Source organism: Melopsittacus undulatus, chromosome 4, assembly GCF_012275295.1.
Source record: "Melopsittacus undulatus isolate bMelUnd1 chromosome 4, bMelUnd1.mat.Z, whole genome shotgun sequence".
Lineage (NCBI taxonomy): Eukaryota > Metazoa > Chordata > Aves > Psittaciformes > Psittaculidae > Melopsittacus > Melopsittacus undulatus.
Window position 1 is genome coordinate 66920304 of NC_047530.1, and position 25773 is coordinate 66946076.

General features: G+C 38.8%; 1 protein-coding gene across 1 annotated transcript in view; it reads left to right on the top strand.

Annotated features, from left to right (window-relative positions):
• The window catches only part of TET1 (tet methylcytosine dioxygenase 1), a 64709-nt gene extending 45308 nt beyond the window's left edge, over positions 1–19401 (top strand). The window contains exons 7-12 of the mRNA XM_005153682.3: positions 1276–1484; positions 2398–2548; positions 4694–4783; positions 5239–5376; positions 13022–13361; positions 18113–19401. Coding sequence (XP_005153739.2) covers positions 1276–1484; positions 2398–2548; positions 4694–4783; positions 5239–5376; positions 13022–13361; positions 18113–19254 — 2070 coding nt within the window. The 3' untranslated portion in view covers positions 19255–19401. The remainder of the gene's footprint in view (positions 1–1275; positions 1485–2397; positions 2549–4693; positions 4784–5238; positions 5377–13021; positions 13362–18112) is intronic.
• The last annotated feature ends 6372 nt before the right edge of the window (positions 19402–25773 follow it).

Genomic DNA, 25773 nt, shown 5'->3' on the forward strand with positions numbered 1-25773 from the left:
GTATTTGATTTCCCCACCTTCCACCCCCATTTATTTGGTGATCTATTGTACTGTTTCATATTGTATTAGTCTCTGTGTTTTATGGATAACGCTGACATCAAAAGGAGCTTGACCAGCAGGTCAAAGGAGGTGATCCTGCCCCTCCACTCTGCTCTCGTCAGACCTCACTTGGAGTATTGTGTGCAGTTCTGGTGTCCTCAACATAAAAAGGACATGGAACTGTTGGAACAAGTCCAGAGGAGGCCATGAGGATGATCAGGAGCTGGAGCACCTCCCATATGAAGATACGCTGAGAAAGTTGGGGCTGTTCAGCCTGGAGAAGGCTGCATGGAGACCTCATAGCAGCCTTCCAGTATCTGAAGGGGGCCTATAGGGATGCTGGGGAGGGACTCTTCATTAGGAACTGTAGTGATAGGACAAGGGTAATGAGTTAAAACTTAAATGGGAGGGTTAGATTGGATATAAGGAGGAAGTTCTTTACTGTGAGGGTGATGAGGCACTGGAATGGGTTGCCCAGGGAAGTTGTGAATGCCCCATCCCTGGCAGTGTTCAAGGCCAGGTTGGACAAAGCCTTGGGTGACATGGTTCAGTGTGAGGTGTCCCTGCCCGTGGCAGGGGGGTTGGAACTTGATGATCCTAAGGTCCTTTCCAATCCTAACTATTCTATGATTCTATAACATACGCAGTTTAGTAAAAGCTTCAGCATTCTGCTAAGGAACTTTAATGTATGTCGTCTAAGGATATGTTCTGAACATCTTGTTGCTTCATTCACTAAGAACAGTGTTTATTTTCGTTGCTTTCTTCTAATCTTACTTTGAAAGGTGGGAACCATTTTATGTCATTATAACAACTGCAGTAAGCATCCAAACACATGCATATGTGTGCTCTTGTGGTGTGTTTTTATGTAGCTGCATTCTGGGATTTGGCAGTATGTTTCCTGCATTATTTCCAATCTCACTGTTGGGTTCCCAGTGGATCTGCTGTCTCAGGATTTTAATTTCCATTTAGTAGTTATTTTCCTCTTAATGAATCTTCGTTTGTATAAAACACCTAAATATTCCTGTACTGCTATTGCTTCTACAGGTAAACAGCAACACAAAAACATGTTGTACACCAGAGATCAGTGTGATGCTGTCCCAGATATGCTTGCAGATGGGCAGAAGCTGTTTGGGCAGCAGTATTTCTTGCTCTTCCAGGCCTTGCATGTCCCATAGAAGAGGAGCACATTATGTGTTTCCTACACTTACCAAAGTATAAACAAAATGATTCTTCCAGGTGATACGAAGAAGTAGTGATGAGGAAAAGTTGCTGTGCTTGGTACGTCAGCGTGCAGGACATCACTGTCAAACTGCCGTCATTGTGATTCTCATATTGGCCTGGGAAGGGATTCCTCATCTCCTGGCTGATACGCTGTACAAAGAACTGACACAGAGTCTCAGAAAATATGGCTGTCCCACCAGCCGTAGATGTGCATTAAATGAAGAGTAAGTTACTTTATAGTGATGGTTGTGTTGCCTGTTGTATATTCTGCAATAAATAATTTGAGAACTCAGTAGTTTAACTAATAAAATAAATATGCAAAATATCATTTAAAATTACAAACCACTAGGTGTCATTTCAGTATAGAACTTAGTTCCTGTCTTTCCTAGAGACCAGGCTTGAAGTGATAGTTGTACATGCTACATCCAGAGAAAGGGGTGGCAGTGAACTCTCCTGGCTTTGTGCATGCTGCCCAAAGACAGTCAGCGTGCCCTTTGCATGGCCATGCGAAAGAGCTGCTAAGAGGGTGATATGTGACTTTGCAACACTCAAAATTAGGATCTTCCCCTCTGTCTCTGAGAGGAATTTGGTTTGATTGTCTAGATAATATATTGCAACTGAGGCTCTGTAGCAGTGCTGCCTTTGTCCTGATTTTTGTTCAACCCACGTTTAAGAGACTAATAGCTGTACAGTGACCTGAATCTAATGATTGTGTTCTTGAAGGGTCAGGCTGAGTAGAGTTGTTACGCTTTGCAATTTGGAGAATGTAACCAAATAATTACTGGATTTGGGGGTAACCTTGAGTTGCAGAGGTGTTTTCTTAGATAAAAATTTTATCCAACTCAACAAGTCAAAATCAAAGTAGCATGGGTGTATTTATATAGCTATAACTGACGGTTATGTATTTATTTCTCAGAACTGGGGTTTTGGGGAGCTGAGACTATGGGGGGAAAAAATAATTTCTCTACACATGGATAGTTCCTTAACAGAAAATACCTGGTTAAACAATATGTGTTATAAATCCCCATGTTGTTACGCTATGTGTTAGAAAAGACATAGCAAATAGCATTGCCAAAAAAGAAAAAAAAAAGAACCGTGTTGTAGGCTGACTTCCTGTGTCTTTATTTCCTTTCATAGTCGTACCTGTGCATGTCAAGGACTTGATCCGGAAACTTGTGGAGCATCATTCTCATTTGGCTGTTCATGGAGCATGTATTTCAATGGCTGTAAGTTTGCCAGAAGCAAGAACCCGAGGAAATTTAGGCTTCTCACTGATGACCCTAAACAAGTAAGATTTATTTCATTTCTCTTATTGTTTGTTTTTTTTCCCTCCAAATACTTTGCCTACTGATTTTAAGAACTGGAAATGGACTCTACAAATGTCCACCCCTTCTGTCTCTCACATGTGTGCATAGCTTATAACACAACCACTCAACTAAATGTTTTATAACTGTATTATTTATAATTTTTCCTCTGTAGAAAATCTCAGTGTCATTTATTATGTATTTACATACCATAAAATTGTCCTTAAATGCTTTTCTGTATGCATATGTAGCTCCACTGTATAACTCTTTATGAAATGTTTATTCTTTGGAAGTATAAAATACACCAAAAGGTGTTTTCTAAGAGCAAGCCTGCACCTCAGAGATTCACCCCTTTTGCCTGGTCATAGAAAACTTTGTTGTTGTGCTGCATTCACACTGTTGTCTGACCAGCTAACACCTGATCTTCTGACTGCCACATAAAATAAACTGGCTTTTCTATGTTTTTTTAATTCCCTTGAAGGAATAAATAGCAGTTGCCTGCAAGAGTAGGCTGCTCAATGAGGACATTTTCTAGATGTGATCTAAAAGCGCATTCACTTTTTTTCCCTTTTCCATGGAAGTTGTTTCAAAAACTACTTCAAATTCTGATGTGGGGATGAGGGTTGCGCTATGCACAGGTACTTCACAAGTGTGTTTGCCTGTGAGGGAAGCATGCGCACCCTTAGCCTACCACTCTGCAGAAGCCTCCAGTTCTAGGTGACAGTGATGCTTGTGTAGATGCAGTGTCCCTGCAGGTTGTCACTGCATCTCAAAAGAAGTTATATTACTGGTAAATAATTTTTCTCTTTGTTTCATTTTGTCATTATTTTTCCTAGCAGATACTTCTTTTAGCTAAATATTGGATATTGATGATTTTGCAGATGACATAAAACTAGGAAGTATAGAAAATTAAGAAGATAGTTCGAAGTCCAGAAAGATTTGGATCATTTGAGGCACTGGATGGAGTGAGATGAGGTTAAGGGTATAATATACCTAGGTAAGAATAGTTCATAGGATAGATAATTAAGGATGTGTTACCTTTAATGCAGTTCAGAAAAATCTGCAGCAATCAACAGTTGATAAACTGGCTATAGTACAAGTTAAAAAATGCAGTGTCATTTTGTAATGTTACTCTCACATTTTTCAGTGTGATGTTTCCTTGTATTTATATACATTGGTGTTTATAATATATGGTGATAAGTGTTTTGGAAACAAACTAAAACAAGCTGTTTGTTATTTTTGCCACTATGCAGTACGCAAAACTGAAGCTGTGGTTGTTTCTCAAAGCCCAGCTCTTGGAGGAGAGCAAAGTAGGGAGTATGTCACCCCCATCTTTTATTTCCCAGTTAGGTGATCATTCTCCTGATAAAGCAAAAGTTTAGGAAAAGCATTTAGGGATTGTTTCTATAAATAAGACTGTAAATGTTACCCTGCCATAGGAGCTCACCTAACTAGTTCCATGTTTATATGGCTTACCTCAAGGAAAGGAACATTACTTCCAAATCTAGTAGATATTTCCATAAAACCCTGAGTTTTGCACCTGCAAAGAACAAAATAGTTAACAAATGTTCCTGATTAGAGTTCTGTTGCAGTGTTAGAAAATGTATCTCTTCCCCCAAGAGTTGAAACTAATGCTAAACACTATTGGGAGTTACTCATATGCTTTAAACAAAAAAGGCAGTGGAAACTTAGGCTTCTTCAAGCAAAGCTGTATCAACATAAGTCAAGGCCGCATAAGCAGAACAACACTAAGAGAAGACCTGGGGCTCCACTCAGCATGTGGTGTAATTTTTCTCCACTAGATGTTACCTCTTCATTTTATGTGGAACATACCTCATTCCTTGACTGTCTATGTATTGGAAGGGGGAAAGGATGGAGAGATTAATTCCTTCTGTGTTGGGTTTCTTTGCTGTATTAGGTATTCTCCATTGTTATTTGGTTGATTTATATTTAACAATTTTGGTACTTCAATCATGCAAAGGTAGACTTATTTACAATTAGTGACAAATGGCAACAGAACAGAAGATTAATAAAATATTAGACACAGGCTGATCTGTCAGGCATCTCAGACCTGGGTTAGATTCTTTTAAAGCAAATTAAAGCATTCTAAGTGTTGCCTTTCTCTGCAGGAGGAACTTCTTGAAAATAATTTGCAAACCTTAGCTACTGATGTGGCTCCAGTTTATAAAAAGCTTGCTCCTGAAGCCTTCCAGAACCAGGTATGTCTGCGACATGCAGCTGATCTAGCTGTAGCTCTGAACAGGCAGTGTGGTTTAAAAACAAGATGAAACCCTACAGTGTGTTCATGTGTAGAAGCCACAGCTGTGGTGAATCCCGTTGCTTGCTTACAGTGGTTGCTTTGTTTGGCTAGTTTTAAAATACTGCACCTTGCTTATTCCATCTGATGGTTAAGTTATGCTCTGAGCTGTGCACACATAAAAGGCTTATGATAATATTGTAAGTAAAATGTTTTAACCATTTAAAGACATTTGGACTCTGGCTGAGCTCATTATCTCTTTGATAGCCCGTCGTGTTGCATGTTTCATGGGAAAATATGTGCTTTCCAGTTGTTCTCGCTGGATGCATTTATTCAGTCACAAGTGCAGTTGTGGCTCATGAAGTTCCAAGTCACTCATTTTCAGTCCCACGTACCTGTAGTTTATTTTATTTCTAGGTGGAAAATGAACACATGGGCCCAGACTGTCGACTTGGATCCAAGGATGGTAGGCCTTTTTCTGGGGTAACAGCTTGCATAGATTTCTGTGCCCATGCCCACAAGGACACACATAACATGCACAATGGAAGCACTGTGGTATGTACACAGGATTTTCTCATTTGCACTCTTTACTGTTGTGATTACTGTGTGTTTTAAAATGCTGCTTGGTTGGGTGGGTACATTTGCATGAAGTTTTTTAAGGTATTAGGAAATTAACTGCATGTTGCCATTTATAAATTCCCATGTTAGCTGTATACATTTATTACTAGGTTGCAAGGGACATAAGTTCATCTTATTATAGAGCAGATCAGGAAGGGTTTGGGAGTGATCCTTCCTACAAAACACCTGAATTATTGTAAGACACCCAGGACTGGCCGTGGGACAGATGACATACTCGCAGTAGCTGTTTGAGGCAAATAGTAATCTAACCAAGGAGTTGTACAGACCTCTGCAGAGGAAGGGCTAACAAACTGAATTGTTATTAGTTTACATCCCCCAGGGTCAATTCTCATCAAATTCACTTTTTCTTGCCCTGTTATGAGGCTTCGTGTTAGTATAGTTACTAGTCAGAAAGTCACAGTGGAGTCAGGTCACTTTTGTGATCTTAAAATCTCAACATGAAAGGAAAACCCACAGACGTGGGGGTTTTGGTGTGACTGGTGTACCAAATACCTTGCTGGATTGCTAGTGAGAAAATCATTTGGGAATTGGTTAGAAACTGAGACCATTGTCTTGAAGACAGACAAGCTCAAAAGAGAAAAGGCAAAATAAACCTGGCAATCTGATTCTTTTAGTAGTTAGAGCACTGCAGTGTTCTAAATAGCTGGGATGACTTCTTGTACATCAATGGAGGTGACACTCAAGAATAATATCTCTATCAAAGGATGCACATCTGGAAAAAATAAATTAATGGTAAAACCCCGCAAGTGATGCATAATACAACTGCTCACCACTCACGGACCGATACATCAGCCCCTTCCAGGTAACTCCTCCCAGTTTATATACCGGGCATGACATGCTGTGGTATGGAATACCCCTTTGGCTAGTTTGGGTCAGCTGTCTTGGCTATAGTTCCTGGCTTCTTGCGCCCCTCCTCACTGACAGAGCATGAGACTGAAAAGTTCTTGACCAGGGTAAGTGCTACTGAGCAACAACTGAAATATTGGTGTATTATCAGCGTTGTTCTCAGACTAAGGCCAAAACAAAGCACTGTACCACCTACTAGGAAGAAAATAAACTCTATTCCAGCCAAAACCAGGGCAATATGGTAGCAGGTCTCAGAATTCAGCAGGAATGACATGATGATGATCAAAATTAGGATTGTCAATTTTGGTTTACAACCAAATCTGGTGTTAATGTCTGAAAACTTGTGGTAGGAACACAAGCAGAAATGCATTCCAGCATCTATCTGGTCACCTCTGTACTCCCATCTATTCCAAAAGCTACTTTGGCTACCTGCTTAGTTTAAAATACATTATGACTTCTTATATATCACTGATAATAATGATGATTTCCATAACTATGACATATTTTGTCTGTTAAATGTTTTATATGCAAGTAATACATCTAACTGTGGTGACAATTTTCATATAGGTGACTGCTTTATGATAATGTGATAATTAACAGAATGAGAAGGATTTGCACTGCCTTACAAACCTCAAACATACAAAACTTCATTTACTATTCTCCTCTTTTACTATGATTTTTTTAAATGGTAGTCACACTGTACAGTTCAAAATCTGTACAAAGTGTACTTGTCATCCTGCACCTCATTAGTGCTGGTAAGATTTCTTCCTTTCCTCCTTATTCTGACATAGAATCTTCATTTATAAAATGTAAAGTTCCTCTGGACTAAAAGGGTTAAAATAAATACTGCATAAAGTGCATTTGCACATGCTGCGAGCTCTATCACCACTACTCCTGGTGTAAGCAATACTTTCTCATTTTCTCCCTTCAGTTGTTGGGGAATCACTTTTACCACAAATATGAGGGGAATGCTGTGCAGTGCACCACAAGTAAAGGAAAACCAGAATCTGTTTAAATTATTTAAACCAGACACAAACATGAGTTCAGCAAAGCACTTACATGAGTTTAATGATAAGCACAGTTTACAGTACACTTACAAGAATGTATTATCTAATGAGCTGCCAATAATAATTTCCCTGCTCTATCTCTGCCAGAATTTCCAAAAAGCATTCTGGTATTTTTCTGGGTATGAATGTTTTGATGTTCAACTGCATTATTTGTATGTGACTCTGAAAATAAATGAGGCTGTCATTTTCATTAGCAGTGGGGGAAAAAAAGCTCTGGAAATGTCTACTGTAAATACAAGACAGGCTGAGAAAGTTGGGCTGTTCAGCCTGGAGAAGAGAAGGCTGCGTGGAGACCTCATAGCAGCCTTCCAGTATCTGAAGGCAGTCTATAAGGATGCTGGGGAGGGACTCTTCATTAGGGACTGTAGTGATAGGACAAGGGGTAATGGGATAAAACTTAAGACAGGGGAAGTTTAGATTGGATATAAGGAGGAAGTTCTTTACTGTGAGGGTGGTGAGGTACTAAAATGGGTTGCCCAGGGAAGTTGTGAATGCTCCATCCCTGGCAGTGTTCAAGGCCAGGTTGGACAAAGCCTTTGGTGACATGGTTTAGTGTGAAGTGTCCCTGCCCATGGCAGGGGGGTTGGAACTAGATGATCTTAAGGTCCTTTCCAACCCTAATTATTCTATGTTTCTAAGATAGAATAATTCATCTTAACTTGCGCAAACTGAGCATTACCATGGGAGATTTGATTCACTGAAGTTCTTTCCTGGCTGCGAGAATCACGACCTGAATGTAGCAGACCTAAAATTAAAAATTAATATTCCCTGTTTGCTCTGCAGTAGAGTGAAAGCATTTGGCAGTTCCACAGAGGTGTAAGCTGATGTGTTTATCTGAAAGAAAGAGAAACGTAATTTCTGTCTTTGAACTGAGTTCTTTAAGAACTTTTAAGTCAATAAATACATCCTGCATTTTTACTCAGGCTCTCTTGTCATCTTTTAATGTTCTTCTAAGGGCCATGGATGTATGTTACAACTGGAGTGTTAGGGTACAGTGTTCCTTTTGGATAGAAAGCTAAAAAGCTTTATAGTTATTAATGGAGTATGTGAAATTAAATATTTCTTTATTGAATTAATTACAAAGGATCACATTCATTGTACCTGTGTGAGTCCAGTTAAACCCCTGACATGGGGTTTTACACTGTCCAAAACAACATGGTCAATGAAGGTGTCACTAGTTTGATAGCATCTGTGTGGGTGTTTGTCATCCTATGGGGCACATTCCCTTTTGGCTGGCGTTCAGAAAGGAGAGAGCCCAGCTGCAATTATGTCTAGTCGCTGGTGCTATGGAGTCTGCAGCAGGCACTGTGGGAGAAGGGGAGGAAGGTAAATCTGTGCTTCAGGAGCAGCTATGACACAAAATTTATTATTGGCAGCAGAACTAAGTAGTGTCAATGAACAATCCATCAACAAGCTCTCCTGATTTATTAAAATAATCCTCTGCTCTTCCAATAATTTACTGTATTTCTGTAGTTACAGCTCATCAAGTCATTGCATGTTGGTCTAGAGCTTTGCAGTAAATTATGTAATGTCTCTGTGAGTGGTCAGACTATGTTCTGGACCGTGACCACAGCTTGCTTTGTGAGCAACAGAAGTACTAGATCCTTAAACTGGTGCTTCAGATTATAACAAGAGAAAAGATAAACCTCACAGGGCTGTAAAGGAAGGATTTTTGTTACTGTTCTTATTGTGAAAATGGAGAGATGTTAGAAGTTTAACTTTACTAAGCTGTGAGTTGCTGCACAGCGGTTTGTGCGCCATACCAGTGTGACAGCATATGGTACAGAAATGCTGTCTAGTGGCACCTCCTCTGTGTGTATATAGTTGTCAGAGGGCAGAGATGTTTTCGGTTCCCTCCTCTGACACTCAGTCTTATGCATACTTACTCAGGGTGTAACAGGCCAATAAAATGACAGCACGTCTCATTTGTAAAGGAAAAGTGACGTTGTTCACATCTGTAATGGTAAGCAGTGATGCAGCAGCACCTCAGAGTCCCAAATGGCACCCACTCTCCCTTCTGGCTGCAGAAGGAAGATAAGTATAGGAAACTTATTTCATCTTTTGAACTTAGAAAGGTCATTTGACTGTTTTGCTGAAACTTTAATTTAAAACATCTGTTCATACAACACAGTGGAAAAGGCTACATCATTTTCACATGTGAAGTTCAAGAGGACAGAGGCAAATCAAAGTTCCAGAATAATGCTCTGGGAGCTGTGTGGCTACAGATGTTTCTCTGAAGATGTGTGGAGGCAGTCCCATTGAGTTCATGGGTTTAAAAGAAGTAAAGTTGTATAAATATGCAAGTTTTACCATGATCTCACTAAACCAGAATAGGTAATGGTTCTGATTACCAAGCACACTGGAAACCTAAACAAACCATTTGGCCAACATCTCCTTTGGCTTTTCAGCATCCTGGATGATTAAGCTGCACATTCTAGAAAATGTATTTTGAGTAGAAGGACATGCAGCTTCACAGTGTAAATGGACTTCAGCAGTATCAATGATCCTCATGTTTGGGTTTAATGTTGGTCAGTTCACAGCACAGCATCAGTACTGATGGAAAATGTTGCTTTTAACTTCTCACTAATAGCTTCTGTTAAAGTTTCTTAATGGAATATTTTGCCTATTTAATTATAAGAGGGACTTTTGAAATGGGTGTTTCTCACTTGGTGGATTACTCCAGCTGCAAATTGCTAGCTTTTCACAGGACCTTAATTTATAGATGGTTTCCCCTTAACATTAACTTCTCAGTTATCCACTTGCCATTGTGTCCTTCCTTTTATATTAAATTTATATTAAATTATATTATGAGGCACAGTGACCTTGAAGTTTAATGTAAGTAAAACCTGCTGTCATGGTATTTAGGCTGTAGTTGTTCTGGTCTTCAGGGTTTTAACATAATTTTTAATAGACACGAATTTCTTAATTTTATGTATTCTAACTCAGTATTTAATTTTTTTGTGAGTTGACTGTATTTTCAGCATAGTTCTGCCAATATACTGCAGCCGTCATCATCTTTAGTTTTTCAGAACAGTTCTTTGGCTTTCTTGTTCTAAAGAAGGTGTTGGCTTTGTGATAATGACAAATACCCATTCGTGCTGAAAACAGATCTTTCTTCAGTGTATACTAGCTTTGGGTTTTGTCTCTGCTCGTATGCTCCCCCTGGCCAAGTATGGTGACCGCTGTGTAATTTTAAGTCAGATGAAAGATTAATAATACATTTTTAAGAGTAGATCTTTTTATGGAAAAGAAGAACTCTAATAAATACACAAAATCAGTTTTCCATTAAAATGTCTAGTGAAATGCATGAAAATTGAGAACTATAAATTGGATTAGGGTTTTGATCTTCAAAATGAGCAAGATGGTGGATTGAATCTTGAAGACTGGGACAATTTTCAGACTAGTGCATTGGTCCAGACACAGGTTGGATAGAATATTTTAAAAGGCAAGTGAGAATAATCCAGTTTCTGATGGGAACAAGTGGGAGCTGGGCCCCTCCATGCTTATGTTATTACCTCTTTTGTTTTCAATTTAGAAGGGGAGGATGTGCTAGGCTTTCTAAGAACATGAGTCATATGTAATTGTGCTCTATGTCCTACCCTCTTTTATTCTTCCTGAATAACTTGGAATCTGCTGACAAACTTCAACCAGATTTCACTGAATTTTGCAGAAGTTGAATTGTCTTTGGGATTTTAAGCTCTTGCTCCAAGTTGTGAATTTTACTTGTGTGGGGGAGACGGATCTAGGTTAGCTCTTCTGCTGAGGAGGCTGCAGCAGGATTCTCATAACCACGGCCCCAGGTTAATCCTCATATACCTGCTGGCCCAGTAGCTGGGAGGCACCAAGCTTCAGACAGGCTCTGCTTCCACTGCCTGGAGCCCAGTGTAGGTGGTAGCAGGGCATGAAAGGGAGCAGGGATTAATGATGTGGGTGTGTGGGAGTGTGGGGATGAGATGTCCATAGGAAACCAGGCATCATTCGCTGCTCATGGAACAACTTGTTATTTTTTCTAAATCTTCCTCGTAGTCCAAAGGCTGTCCAGTTGAGGTAAGTGCGCATGGAGCAAGCACATCAGTAAATGCTACTCATCAGCTTCTAACTGCCCTTCTCTCGATCCTTTCAAAATGCCACCTGAAAAGCTCTTCTCCTTTGTCTCTGCCTCTCAAATGTTCTCCTTTTGCTGCTCTGCAACTGTCAAGCTTTGCATATAGCTATTTATAAAGCCCTAACCACCTTATTGATTTAGGATTTTTAGTTTGTGACTCTGTAATTTTATTATTCTGGAAATAATTGTGTGATGTCTTTATGTGTAAAGCTGTGCTATAAAATAAAAAATGTTTGTTTCTCCTCTGCCCTTTCCTCCTACTATTATTATTATTCCCCCCTGGAATCTTAGGCATGGTGACAAGATTCTGGGACATTGGATTAACTGTTTATGGTCAGCATCACATTCAGCCTGCACAATAATGGAATGATAACATTTCCAATTAGGGAGTATCATCTTATCCTTGGATGGTGCTCATGTTCCTGTGGGTAGTTAGTAACTCTCTGTGAAACAGAAGCTTAACCAAGCCATGATATCAAATGCATGGCTTTCTAGTGATGTAGTATGTTGTTGTACAGACCAGTATTCTCTCATGAATGTAGTCAATAAAATTACAAATGGCAGGACTGTTTGTACACTTGCTCATACATGTCAAACTGTTGCCATCCCTTGGAAAGCACAGAAAGAAACCAGGAAGCACACAGCTGGTTTTAGCACTTCCTGTGAGATGAAGTTAATAATAACAGCCAGAACTCTAGAAGTGCTGAAAATTTTAAGTACTGCAGACGTTCAGGAGTGATTCAGAAAAATTACAATATATAAACTGTTGCAATAAGTTTGAATGTTTACCCACATTTCTGAAGTGCCCTTATCAAACTGGATCTAACCAGCATTCTCCTCTCAGCTTCAGGATCTCACCGCACATAATTTAATGAGAGAAAGTAGATCAGTGGCCTAAGAGAAACCTAGCATCGTGTGGTCTTGTGACTTCATTACACAGGCAGTCAAGAGCTGGGGGGGGTGTTAGGGTAAGAAAAGTGTATAAACATGGAACGGAGGAGTGAGAGGTGAGAATTGAGATTTGCTGCAAGTACAGAGCAGTACAAGTAACTGTTGTAGGTTTGGGATTTTTGGTTTTTGATTTTTTTCTGCCAGCCAAAACAAAACCAGTTCCATGTCATAGAAACTTCTTTTTCAATGCAGAACTGTTTTATTTTTTCATATTTTTAGTCCTTAAAAATGAATCTAAACATGAAATACGTATTTAAAAAAACAAAGAATGCTTAGGAATTAACAGTCTGACAGCTCAGGTTATTTACTGAGGTTGGCACATGGCTGTGGACAATGTCAGCTGAGCCAGAGTTTCATTTTTCCTGTCCAAGACATGTGCCTTGATCTTACTCTTCAAGTACCGATATTTTTTTTTTTGCATCATCATAAATCAAGTAGGATATTTGTCAGATGTTTACATCTGAAAGACTCATAGCATCGAGGCCACAAAATACAAGAAACCAGTGAAGTCTAGGCTGACTGCTTAAGCATTGAAGTAACTCTTATATTTTATGTATGTGGCTGTATTTGTAAGTGTTCCTGTTCTTGCCAGGTCTGTACATTAACAAAGGAAGATAACCGGAGAGTGGGGGTGATTCCAAGTGATGAACAGCTCCATGTGTTACCTCTTTACAAAATTTCACAAACAGACGAATTTGGCACCGAGGAGGGACTGGAAGCCAAGATAAAAGCCGGAGCCATACAGGTGCTCACAGCTTTTCCCAGAGAAGTACGAATGTTAGCTGAGCCACTCAGAGCTACAAAGAAAAGGAAACCAGACACAAGGAGGACCCTGACTGAAAAGCAACCATTAATAGATAAAAAATACTCAACACCAGTAAAGCTGAAAACTGAAGCCTCAGAAAATCTTGGCAACCCTTTGCATTGTTTAGGTGAGTCTGACTGTTAAATTCTGCCAGTCTTTTCTGATACTATGTTGCCTCTTACCCATCCGAAGGGAAGGAAAAACTCCTTAATACTCAGTTTTATAAAATACTTGTAGATTCTTCATTTTAAGGGCTAGTGTACAACTCATTGCAATCATCTCCCGTATGAAGACAGGCTGAGAAAGTTGGGGCTGTTCAGCCTGGAGAAGAGAAGGCTGCGTGGAGACTTCATAGCAGCCTTCCAGTATCTGAAAAGGGCCTACAAGGATGCCACAGAGGGATTCTTCATTAGGGACTGTAGCAATAGGACAAGGAGTAATGGGTTAAAACTTAAGCAGGGGAAGTTTAGATTGGATATAAGGAAGAAATTCTTTACTGTTAGGGTGGTGAGGCACTGGATTGGGTTGCCCAGGGAAGTTGTGAATGCTCCATCCCTGGCAGTGTTCAAGGCCAGGTTGGATGAAGCCTTGGGTGATATGGTTTAGTGTAAGGTGTCCCTGCTCATGGCAGGGGGGTTGTAACTGGATGATCTGAAGGTCCTTTCCAACCCTAACTATTCTATGACTTTATGATTCTATATTCTCTCTTGGCACAGGAAAAGAAACAAACAGGTGATTGCTCAAAATCAAATTTTTGGTAGTGTGTGAGCATGAGTTAAATATTTCCAAGTTCCTTTATTCTAATAACTAATAGCAGTAGGATCATCTTGAAATACTGCTGTAAGAATGCTTATCTAAATAACCAACAGGAATGTTTGTCATTTGAAAGTACAAGAACTGTGTTATTGCCTGTGAAAGACAATGTCTTTCTCAGAATCCGAGTTGATAATTTCCTACCAGTGGCATGTTGCAAAGCAAGGGATTTGCAAAAAATGCCCTAGATTTTATTCAATAAGACAGTGCTCTTCAGATTGTTCCTTGAAATATCATTAGCAAGGGCCACATAGCTGGAATCTGTCAGCAGCTGGGTAAAAGGAATGCCATGTTTGTTCTGTTACAAGAAAACTATGTCCAGACTCTTCTGCTACAATACGTGTTTGTGCAACATAGAATTGTGATGTGGCTGAGAATGTGGAGAACTTCTGATTTTTGCTGTTGTAACTGGGGTCAGACTTTTGACTAGTACTTCAGAGGACAGAACTAATATATGGGACTTTCCAGTAATGAAAAGTAGAAAAGGCCATGGACTTAGACTCTGTGATTAAAGGGGAAAAAAAAAAAAAAAGGATCTACTTTTTATGAAGAAGAGAGGAAAACTGGCCAACCTGCTAAAATTTGGAGTTTTATTTCATGGGAGACAACCAGATACGTATAGTAGACTTAAGGGGAGGAACAGTAGTTAAATGTATTTAGAAGGGGGGGGGGAGAGGGGTGTTAAAATTAAACAAACTAAAGGAAACCCATTTGTCACATCCATTTGTAATTCACACCCAGCACCCTGGTTATCTCAGCAGAGGAGTCAGGGCAAGCAGTAAACTTTGCATATAGCAAGATGGAGTAAGAACAAGAAGAGCAGTTTTATTGACATACCTAGGAAATTAGATATTCAGTCAATCTACATGCAAGTTTGGGAGACATAGCCCAGGCTTCGAAACAAACATAAAAGGACTCCTCCGGCTGAGGACAACATCCAGCAGTAACTCCAAAGCAATGATTAATAACTTCCATTGTGCTTGGAGTGGACTGGAAGTCCTGGAAGCATTAGAGGGTTCTGGCTTGGGAAGGAATTATGATATTGTTTGATCTCACTGGAATGCTGTTTTGAAACACTGAAATAGAGTTAGGAACCACCTACCCATACATACCATTGTAGTTACCAACAGGCATGGCTTTGATATCTGAAGACCATACCTTTAACAAATGGCACAATATCCAGAATTTTGCCATGGGCTTTGGGAACACAGAACTTTATTACTTGAACATGCAAAAATAACAGCTGTGAAGACTTAAATAATTTGTTTGGTCTTGAAGTATTTGCTTAAATAATTTAAAAGGGCAGCTGATATGTCAAGAGTGAGAAATAAATACTTCTTTGGGAGTTGTTCATAGATGGAAAAATAAGTATGTGACTAGAAATATTTAATTTCTATTATAAAAGTGCAGGTTTTGTCATGGAAGTTTTGATAGTAAAATCCCTCCAAATAGATGTCAGCACTGTAATCCCCAGGTCTGCCAATGGCACATGTTGCTGTGGCTGGCTATGGATACACTTTCAAAGAGGCTTCACTAACTGGGCAGCAATGGCAGCAGAAGTTCAAGTTTGCAAAGAGCAAGGGGGTGTGATGTGCAGAAGTAACTTGAAGAATTTATGCACATTGATTTATGTGTTCAGTCATACAGGATGATGGCTGGGTAAAGACCTCAGCACACCACTGCTGCCCTGCCCCTAACCTACAGTAAAATGCCAGTGTCGGTAAATTCTGGATTTAGAATCCTACAGCATCGTACTTGTACATATGGTTTTGTAGCAGTTAGAGGGGAGCAGTCATTGATTGGTTCCTTTTAGTCCTGAGAATGGAAAATTTTAGTATCACTGGGATCTTTAGGCTTAGTATGAAAACAAAATCAAAGAACCTGTGAGACAGAGGAGCTGAAACTAGACTTATCCAGTAGTACCTCCTGATGGTAAACTAGAGGCCCTTCTTTTGAAAGGGACCTGACCATCATTTCAGAACCACTGCAGTATTGCCTGGTAGGAAGGCCTGGAAGGTGTGAGAGACTCCTCTAACCTGCATGTCTTCACCACATGGAGAACTGGAAATTAGAAAGGGAAAAAAGAGGACACTTGTCCTCACAGCACAGACTGGTGAGGCAGATCTTCTGTAGTGCTGAAGGCAGATTAAATCTTGGTAGATCATGCATATGGGAAGACCTGGTTTGAATCTCAACTGTGCCAAGTTTTTTATGGAAATGTTGTGTATTAAATGGGAATGTCTTGTCAGGCATCTTTTGCCAACAGCAAACAGCACAACTGTTAATTTTTACCTTCATGCTAATGCCAAGAGCCTTTGAAATCCTAAATTATTATAAGTATTAAAGATAGAGGCCTTACATCCTTCTTTGTATAGTTTCATCATTTAACCACATTACTTTGGTCAAATAAACTTTACAGACAGAAAAATTATTTTTGTCTCCATAAATATTAGCAATTTTTCTTGGCCTGTACTTCGGAGATGAGCCACCAACTTAGGGACACTTTCTTAGCTGGCTGCAGCAGAGCAGTGGCCACTTCAACCAACAGCTGTCAGTGGAGATGCGTCAGTCTCTGAACAGGAGGTATTCCCAGGAAGCAATGCCACCTTACCTGAGCCATTACTGATTTCCTTCTACCCATATATTTATATTAGCTTCTCTTAATCTCTGCTATTTTGCCCCAGAGAGTAAGGAGCTTCTGGCAAGAGATGTGGAATTTGCTGGCGCCATGGCCATTCTGAAAATGCTGTGGGTTGTTAAAACTTATTTCCAGAGAACATAGGTCTCTCTGCAGAGATGACAGAAACCACACTTCTCAAATGCTGTGTTTCCAGTCTTTTGGAAGAAGGTCTTGTTCTTGGGGGATTCTTAATTAAGAGTTTGATTTCATAGAAGAGGTTTTTCTAAAGTTCTTGCGGTTTCCATACGTCCCTCCGCAATCTCAATATTTGAATACCAACTATTGTGTCCCTAATTGATCCCACTTTTCCTTTTTTTGCCTTTCTATTGAAAGACTGTTTTTTTAATCCATCACTATTTATAAATTACTAGAAGACAGAAGAAAGAATAGTTCTTCTATATTCAGTAAAGCATTTAAACATTCTGTGTATTTATGGAACAATGAAGAAACACTGATAGAGACAGTCTTTTATGAGAATATGTAAGAGCTCTCTGTGGGGTGCCAGTGTACCAGCAAAACGCATGTAAGGCAATTTCAGGTCATGATGCAAAGCCCAACAAAGTTGATGGAATTCTTTCCCCTTACTCCAGTGGACTCTGGATTGAACCTACACATGATGAGAATGAGTCATTGGAGGAGACTGTTCCACAAACCAGAATAACTGCAGGGAGCTGTGACCAGAAATTGATTAGGGAGCCAACTTAAATGTATGTCTCCACAAAGATCTGAAATAATTAATATGTGGCAATTAGATGGAAGATAGCCAAATCACGTGGTACAGCTTTGTAAGGATGGATTTACCTGGAGTATGTTGCCAGATAGCTGATTTAAGGAAATTTCTGAGTAGTTGCTTGCTAATCAGCACACAAATCAGTGTAATTCAGTGAGTTTTTTGCTGCAATGGACAAGATCTATAAACATGCTTTTTCCTGTGATTATGGGGTTGAGGCAGCCAAGAATTTGGACTGTTTCACAGGTTTCATTTCAAACAGACTAAATTTGATCAATTATGTAAAAACTTTTACACTGTGCTTCTTGCAAGCCTGGGCAGTGCCGAAGGCCAGCAGTCAGCTGCTGGAAAGCACCTGTGTTGAATCAGGACTGGGTGGTAATTCCATTGTATCTGTTTATTTGATTCAACTCTCTGTTATTTTATATACCAACAGGCTGACTGGAATAGGTTAAGGCGTTAATTTAGCAAGGTTATTATGATGTACTTATGCTCCTAGAGATATGCCTAAAAAGCTAAAAATAACCATTTTGAAAAATCTGTAGTCATCATGTATATCTTTTTTATTAGAAAGCATGTGTAAGAAATATTATAAAAGTTCTATTGTTTTAAGTGAGGAAAAGTATTTACACTTTGGTGTGCTTTTTTTTTTTAGGGAACAAAACAGATGCTTTAAAACCTGGAATAAAACCGGAGACTTCTGATCACCTCTATGCCATGAAACATACTTCAAACACTACTAAAAATTGCTCTCTATTAAAACAGTATACGGCTTCCTCCCCTTTCAAGGTGGATAGTTTACATCCTTATTCATCTTTAGCACATAAGTCTGGCCTAACAGCAGTGACTAATATTCAACAAGATTTTTCAGTTCCCTACGGGTATTTTGAATGCAGTAGCAAGCAACCTCATGTGACACCTTATGTAAATTGTAAGAACTTTGATGTGTCGGTCAAAGATTATACTGGAATTTTGCTGAATGATAAGATGAATGGTGTGCCACCGATTCTTCCAGAGGTCACTGCTCCAGGCCCTCCAGCCCATAAAGACCCCTTGCCCACTATACTTGAACATCAGCCAGACAAACAGAATTGTCAGCTTCAGTTAGACAATTCTCCTTCTTCACAGATGGTCAGCTCTTGTGATTTGTCAGTACCGCTAAGCTCTCCAGCAAAGAATGCAGTCAGAAACGAAGCTGACTGTTCCCGTGGATGCCCAGTGGAAAAGGGCAGCGCCCATCAGGAACAGATGTGTGATTTTAACTGTGTGGACGAAAAGCAGAACAATGCACTGGGACAGCTGGCTGATTCTGAAGAAAAAGCAGAGGAAATGTGGTCAGACAGTGAGCACAATTTTTTGGATGATGACATTGGTGGGGTTGCTGTGGCACCTTCTCATGGTTCTATCTTAATTGAATGTGCAAGACGTGAGCTCCATGCTACAACACCTATTAAAAAACCCAACCGCAATCATCCCACAAGAATTTCGTTAGTTTTCTACCAACACAAAAATTTAAATGAGCCAAAACATGGTTTAGCCATGTGGGAAGCAAAGATGGCTGAGAGGGCGAAAGAAAAAGAAAAAGAAGCGGAAAGATTAGGAACGGAGAATACCGAACTGAATTCTAGCAGCAGGAAAACAAAGCAAACAAGTGAAAACAGAGATCTTTTTTATGAAGACAATGAGTTCAACCAAATTCCATCACGCAGAGCATTAACAATAACTAAGGATAACATAATAACAGTATCTTCATATGCCCTTACACGAGTTGCAGGGCCTTACAACCATTGGGCATAGGTTTTAGTCTCAAATGCCCCCTCTTGGTGCAGTGTTACATGGTGTTTCTTTAAGGTGCTGTTAAAGAACAAGCTTCGTGCCATTTACTATTTGCTCATCTCAACCATTTTAAGGCTGAGGTAAAAAAAAGAAGGAGGGTATTTCTTCTTAAACTGTGACTAATATTTGGTGGTGCTCAAGCACATTTTAAGCAAAAAAAAATTGTATAGTTTTAATACACTCTAAAAAAGATTTTGTTTAGGTTGTTAACCTTGATTGAATCGTTCAGTTTATTACCTTTAGGAATTTATATTTTGGTGCTTTAAATCGAGTCTGTTTACTACAAAAATCATTTATAGGGATTTTAACAGGTTCACATTTTATGGTGTTAAATCAAGTTATACAGTAATAGCTCTACACAGCTCTTGGTGCTTAACCACATCAAACAGTTAAACATAAATAAGCTGAATTATTACTTCATGGTGCCATTGCTTTAACAACTTCCACCCATTGCTTTATAGTCCAAATTACAGATAAATCTTTTAGAAAACCAATGAATTTTTTCTCTGGATTTGTCATTATGTATGAAATGAAGTTATTGGTAATGATGGCTGGAAGTTGTTTTTAAGCTGTAAATATATATTTTAAAAGCACTTTCTATTTTTAAAATTAACTTGAAATAGTATAGTATAAGGATCATATTGTCTAAGGTTTGTGCATACTCTACAGAAGAAATAATTTTATTCTTGCTGTGTAGAGTTCCATATTGTTACAGTTGCAGTATGTATGCTAATAGCATATGTGATTGTTTTTAGACTTGCCCTTTTTCATGGAAGTTTTTATGTTGCATATAAACAGTTACAATATACAGAACCATTCTTTTCAAGAGAGTGTACAAACATGAAATTAGGAAACGTCTTGTCAGTGTGTGTGTTGCTATTGGGAGCTATGAATATTATTTGGGTTTTTAAAGGCAGTGTTTGTTATGATTTCTTTGAGCAATAAGTGCGTAAGTCTCATTCGTTTGGAGCATTGTAAGTTAACACGACAACCAAATGTTCCTAATGCCTCAGGGGTAGGATTGTTTTGGGATAAAAAGGAATATACCCCCTAGAGTTGCCTTATTCTATTCTGGGACAAAATAATTTGGGGAAAATACAAAGGAAATTTTGGAAAAGTATGAAATTTATAACAGCAGCAAGTTTTTCATGAAGAATAACGTATCTGTAATATTCACCAGCTTTCTGTGTTCATTTTTTTTACAAAAATGTTTTGTAAATTTTTTAAGTGATTTCTACATTTCATGTAGAAAGGGTTGTCTTCTTCCTTCCAAACATATGAAATTTATGTTCTCAATTTCGGCTGAAAAAGTGACATAACATGAAATGAGCATTTGCTAAACCAGAGGAAAAACAGACACTCTATTGCTTTTAAATACTGTAGCATCCCACTCTTCTTTCTGATTCTCCTCTCCTATGTATTTCTTTTTTAAACTTATTTATTTAAACAAATTACCAAATGGCAATGTTAGCTAAGGACCAACCTCATCCTACAACTTCTTCCATGAGAACAGCTCTACGTAGCCATACCTGCCCCATCAGAGCCAGGAGGACTGCTCAAGCCAGGACTCCTCTTGTGACTGAGAGCTGCAGGATCAGGCCCAGAGATGAAGCTGTACCTTAGTTCTGCCTTGGAGTCCTCCCTGGCTGGGTAGCCTGTAGGTGTAATGAGATCAGAAGTTTTCCAGTGTGAAAATATAGTAATAATATACTTGATAACATTACAATGTAGTGGTGCTGTAACTGAGGAATATGAACTATCTAGATCTGCTTTATTTAAAACCTAGACAAGGTGCTTTTCCCTTGAAAGTTGAACTGTAAGCACTACGTTTACAGTTTTGGTACGAAAAGTACGTAAATTGTATTTTTAACACATAGTGCCAGTTAGGACCTTGGTGCTACAAATACTTAAATGCGGCTGTTGATGAATGAGACTGTTCTCCTGTATAGACATAGACACGTGTTGTGTTGGCAGGAGCAAGGTCTGAAGTAGCAATCACTATGTAATGACCTTGGGTTCAATTCTACAGATGCCTGTCAAAATTAACAAAAATGCTGGTGTCAGAGGGTGGACGAGTTGAACCCATTCTTTGTATCTTACCTATTTTAAGTAAAATTTGTAAAAACTGGGTATGCTGCAAATTTTAGTTCAAAGCTTAATATTACTTCAAATAGAGGATATGAAGGGATTGTAAATAATAAAACAAAACCAATGTTATGCCATCATTTTGTACCAGCAGTTGTATGCTTATTGACTATGTAATATACAGTATACATCAAATCATTACGGTATTTTGTGTGCCTTAGATTTCCATTTTAAAACTTGTATATTTTTGGTGAGCCGAAGGTTAGTAAGAATTCCAGCTGTCCATACAGTAGTACTGTACGTTCTCTAGCTGTTCCATTTTTGTATTTGCTATCTGAAAACCCTTGTTCGACACCACAAGCAATCACTGACAGGAAAGATGAGTTTATTGGTTTCACTGGTAGTGCTAATAGCATTAGTTTCTATGTTGCAAATTGAAAAAAAAAGAAGTTATTCAGCGCTCTCATGTGAATTAACATTTTTTTACACAACATTGGTAAGTTACAGACAGAGCCATCTTTTTACCTTTTAAGATTTTCATATCATTAAAGCGGATCATTTTTACTTAAATCTTCCACTATATATGCCCATGCTTAATTTATGTATGACTGGAAACTTTGAGATAGAAATTTTCCAGTGAAAACCCAGCAGCTTCCCTCAAAGAAGTGAGAAACTGAAAGGTGGATCTCAAAGGATACCACCAAACATAGCCCCTGGCAAGTAACTGCTCAGGTGACTGCACCAACAGACTTTCAGTAAATCCGCATTTACCTGTTTTGAAATGGCAACTGTAACAGAGAACAATGTATCTTAACATCCTAGTTAATGCTATTAACTGCTAGGTGCTAAAACTTGCAGTTACTGCTTTATTAAGGTTGCTTACATCAGAAAAATATATCATCTATACAATAAAATATCATTCACGGTGCTCTTTCCTTGACTATCACATAAGTACTTTTTCAGCATGTACCTAGCAGGCAGGTTAGCTAGACAGTTTCCTGCTATGGCACATAGCAGGTTGAGATTTGCAAGCTGTATTTTCTACTGCTGTACTGCAGTATAGAAAATGCAACTGTTTACTGTTTTGACAACTGTGTGCTATTTATTGTGACTTTTCAGAGTATTTATCAGTCTTGTACACAAATTATGTTGTTTTGAGTAAGGTTATAATTTTATAACAGCATTTGTTTCTTAAAAGGTGTGAATCTGTGGCTTTAATGCTTTCCTTTTCAGGCCACACAACCACCTGCAATTTGCTCTTTCTCTTTAATGAAGCCCTTCCAGGACGCCCAGATCAGGAGGTGGATCTAAAATTGAGGTAGCTGTCTAGGTCAGACCTGTGTATTTTACTTGGTTTCCAATAACTGGCAGTATGGTCTGACTGAAAAACCAGAAAATGGATTCATGCGTGGGCTGGTGGTGGGGTGTGGTTGTCTTTTAATCATTTTTCACAGTACACTAGTGAAAACTGTTGTGATCCAATATGGGATGCCTCTGAGTTCCTAGAAGAAGTGTCTCTCATCTGTTTCTCCACTGGGTCCAGTAACAGCACTCCACTTTTGCTCTGGAAGGAAGGAATAATGCTTTCACCAGGAGCCAGTTCTGCTTGGCTCCCAAGTCCCTCTTGGAGTTACTGCAGTCATGCCCATCTCGATAGTAAGTTTTACTCATGCAGTTCCTCTGTGCTTACTGCTTGTAACATGCTGTTGTATTACAGAACATAGAAAAAATCTATAAATATTTTAGTCACAAGATCCAGAAAGCTTTTTAAGAGCCTGGCTTTCTACCTGTAACAGTTGTATTCAGATTTATTTTTTTAAGAACTATCTAAGCTAACTCTTGCTTAGGAATAACTGCTGTTAAAAATCCTAACCTTACGTATAACAGTGCTTCTCTAAAAACAGGAAAAAACTGTAGAATTGTAACCAACATTTTATGTTAAGCATGGGTAAATAACAACTTCTGTAGTACTCAAGATTATTTGTAACATACAACTATTTGGGTTTTTTTTAAAAGACCTTTTTAATATCACTGCAGTATTACACTAAATTTGATGGGTTAAACTTGGGTCCTGTTTATGTTGCTTCGGCCCCACCGACTGCAATATGCTCATTCATCAAGCTTTCATGCGACTTTCATATTTAACTGGATGGATAACAGTTGACCAAAGTCTGTGCCAACTTGGACCCTTGCAACCCTACCACAATAAACAGGTTTTGCAAGGACATAGGGAGAAAGATTTGGAGTAAATGTACTTCTGGTTAAACACAAAGGTTATATTGTTTGTAGCATGAGAAGTGATACAACGTCTGTAGAGAGACATACTACCTTCACCTCAAGTTTCAGGCATGCAGACAGGTCTATTTCATCCCTTTGCTCTTGACAGCTTTTTTGGGTTTTCCCTATCTTATAGGTTGTTCAATGACAGATGTTACGGAAGCATTCTAGTAAAACTGCATCTTCATGGGTTTATACTGAAAATGTGAGGTCAGTCTTGGCCTTTCACTTTCCATGAAATTGCTTGCATGTTAAAATTGGCTCCTTTTTTCAAGTTTTGTAAACTATTTGTACATACATGATTTTTTTCTTTACTGCAGAAATCCTGTAATTTCTAGGTTAACAGGAGGAAATATTTGTACCCTCATATATATGAAAAGCTAAATTGCATGGCTACTTCCACACTTTTTCTACATTAGCAGTAATTACCTTCAGGCAGTGCTGAACAAACTTTCTTTCAGGTCTGCTGTGATTGTAAAAATTCAGATTAGGCTCTTTGTGACTTATCTTCCGTACAACTATGTTTTACTTCTTGTGTGAAAGGTGTCTGCCCAACTGTGACTTGTGATCTGATCTTGAATAACACAATTGGAGATGAGAAACAGTCCAATCACATTTGGATATTCTGTCTTTTTTCTCAGTTTTACCAGATGTTGATCTGATGTTCAGGAGTAAGCATAGAGGGTATATCTTTCTATAAAATTGAACTGTGGATAAAGTTGCCATTGATTGTTGTGACACCGTGGTACTGCTCTGCCATGTCTGTGTTACAGCATTGTTTCTAACCAGTAAGGATGTGTTGTTGTGTCACACAGCTGTGGATGTATATACAAATTCATCTCTTCCCACAGTTCCTCTTGAGGCAGTGATCTCTCCTTTGTTCTCTGTCTGCCTAGACTGGTTTAAGGAGGAAAACAAAAAAAAACAAAATCAAAGCAAAAAAACCCAAACAACAACAACAAAAACCCCACAACAACCAAAAAACAAGAAGAGGGAGAGTTGGTCACCCTTTCTTTAATCTGTGTAGATGACCAATGTAGCAAGCACTGCTGTCAACACGTCTGCTGCTCCTTCCCATGATACGGAAAGCTGATGGGATGCACAGCATGAGTAAGTCACAGGCAAGGCTGTGAAGGTACAATTGGCATTTGAGACAGCCTTCTCTGTATATGTGCTGTAGTCGCCAGGGTACTTCTTTATGTTGACACTTTTTTTGGTACATCTGACTTTAAATTCATAAGCTTTTTTATTTAGTTTCTGACACATTTATGTTCTTTAATCCTAAACAGAGTGGCCAGTGTCAAAAGTCCTGAGGATGTGGCTACATAGGAGAATAGTACAGAAACTGGCTTCAGGATCTCATGGCATTACCTGATGTTTAGTCAGAAAGTTTTCACAAGTTGTCTATATGCTGCTCCGTATGTTGCTGCAAAATTATAATTGCATAAAGGAGTTTCATACTTGAAGTTTTCTCAAAGACCAAGGATTTCTAACAGTAGTATCTAATCCGGCACTAATAAACATACAGATCACTTCTTCTGAAGAGTGGTTTACCTTATTTCTTCCCTATTAAAACATTTTTAGTTATTTTAGAGTGAGCAAAACTTTTTAATACTGTCATTTACATGCTTGACTAAATTATGAAAACTTAATTCTAACTAATGCTGTGTTGTCTCCCTGAAGAATATTTAATTTGACTAGTGCTGATTACTTTCTACTCTACAAATTACATTGAACAGTACAACCACCTTTCTCACTCCATGGTCTGTTTATGGATCATCTGCTATGTCTAGCTATTTTCACAGCCAGCACAAGATCACGTTATAACCTATTGCTGAATGCTTTAAATGCGTGTAACTGTTCCAGGAGTTCTTCCTATCCCTCTGCAGATCTGGTTCAGTACATTCAGTGTACATTAGCAGTATAGCTGTTGGCCTGCTTGTGAATTCCACACACATACACTATCACTGCTTTGTATGTAAAGCAGACAGTCTTCATCTCAGGAATATCATAAGGATTTATTCTCCTGTGACTTCCAAAATAAGCTTCTTTCAGTCATCTTTTGTTCTATATATGACAATTCTAGGGGTTGGGTTTTATTTCATATTCTCTCATAGG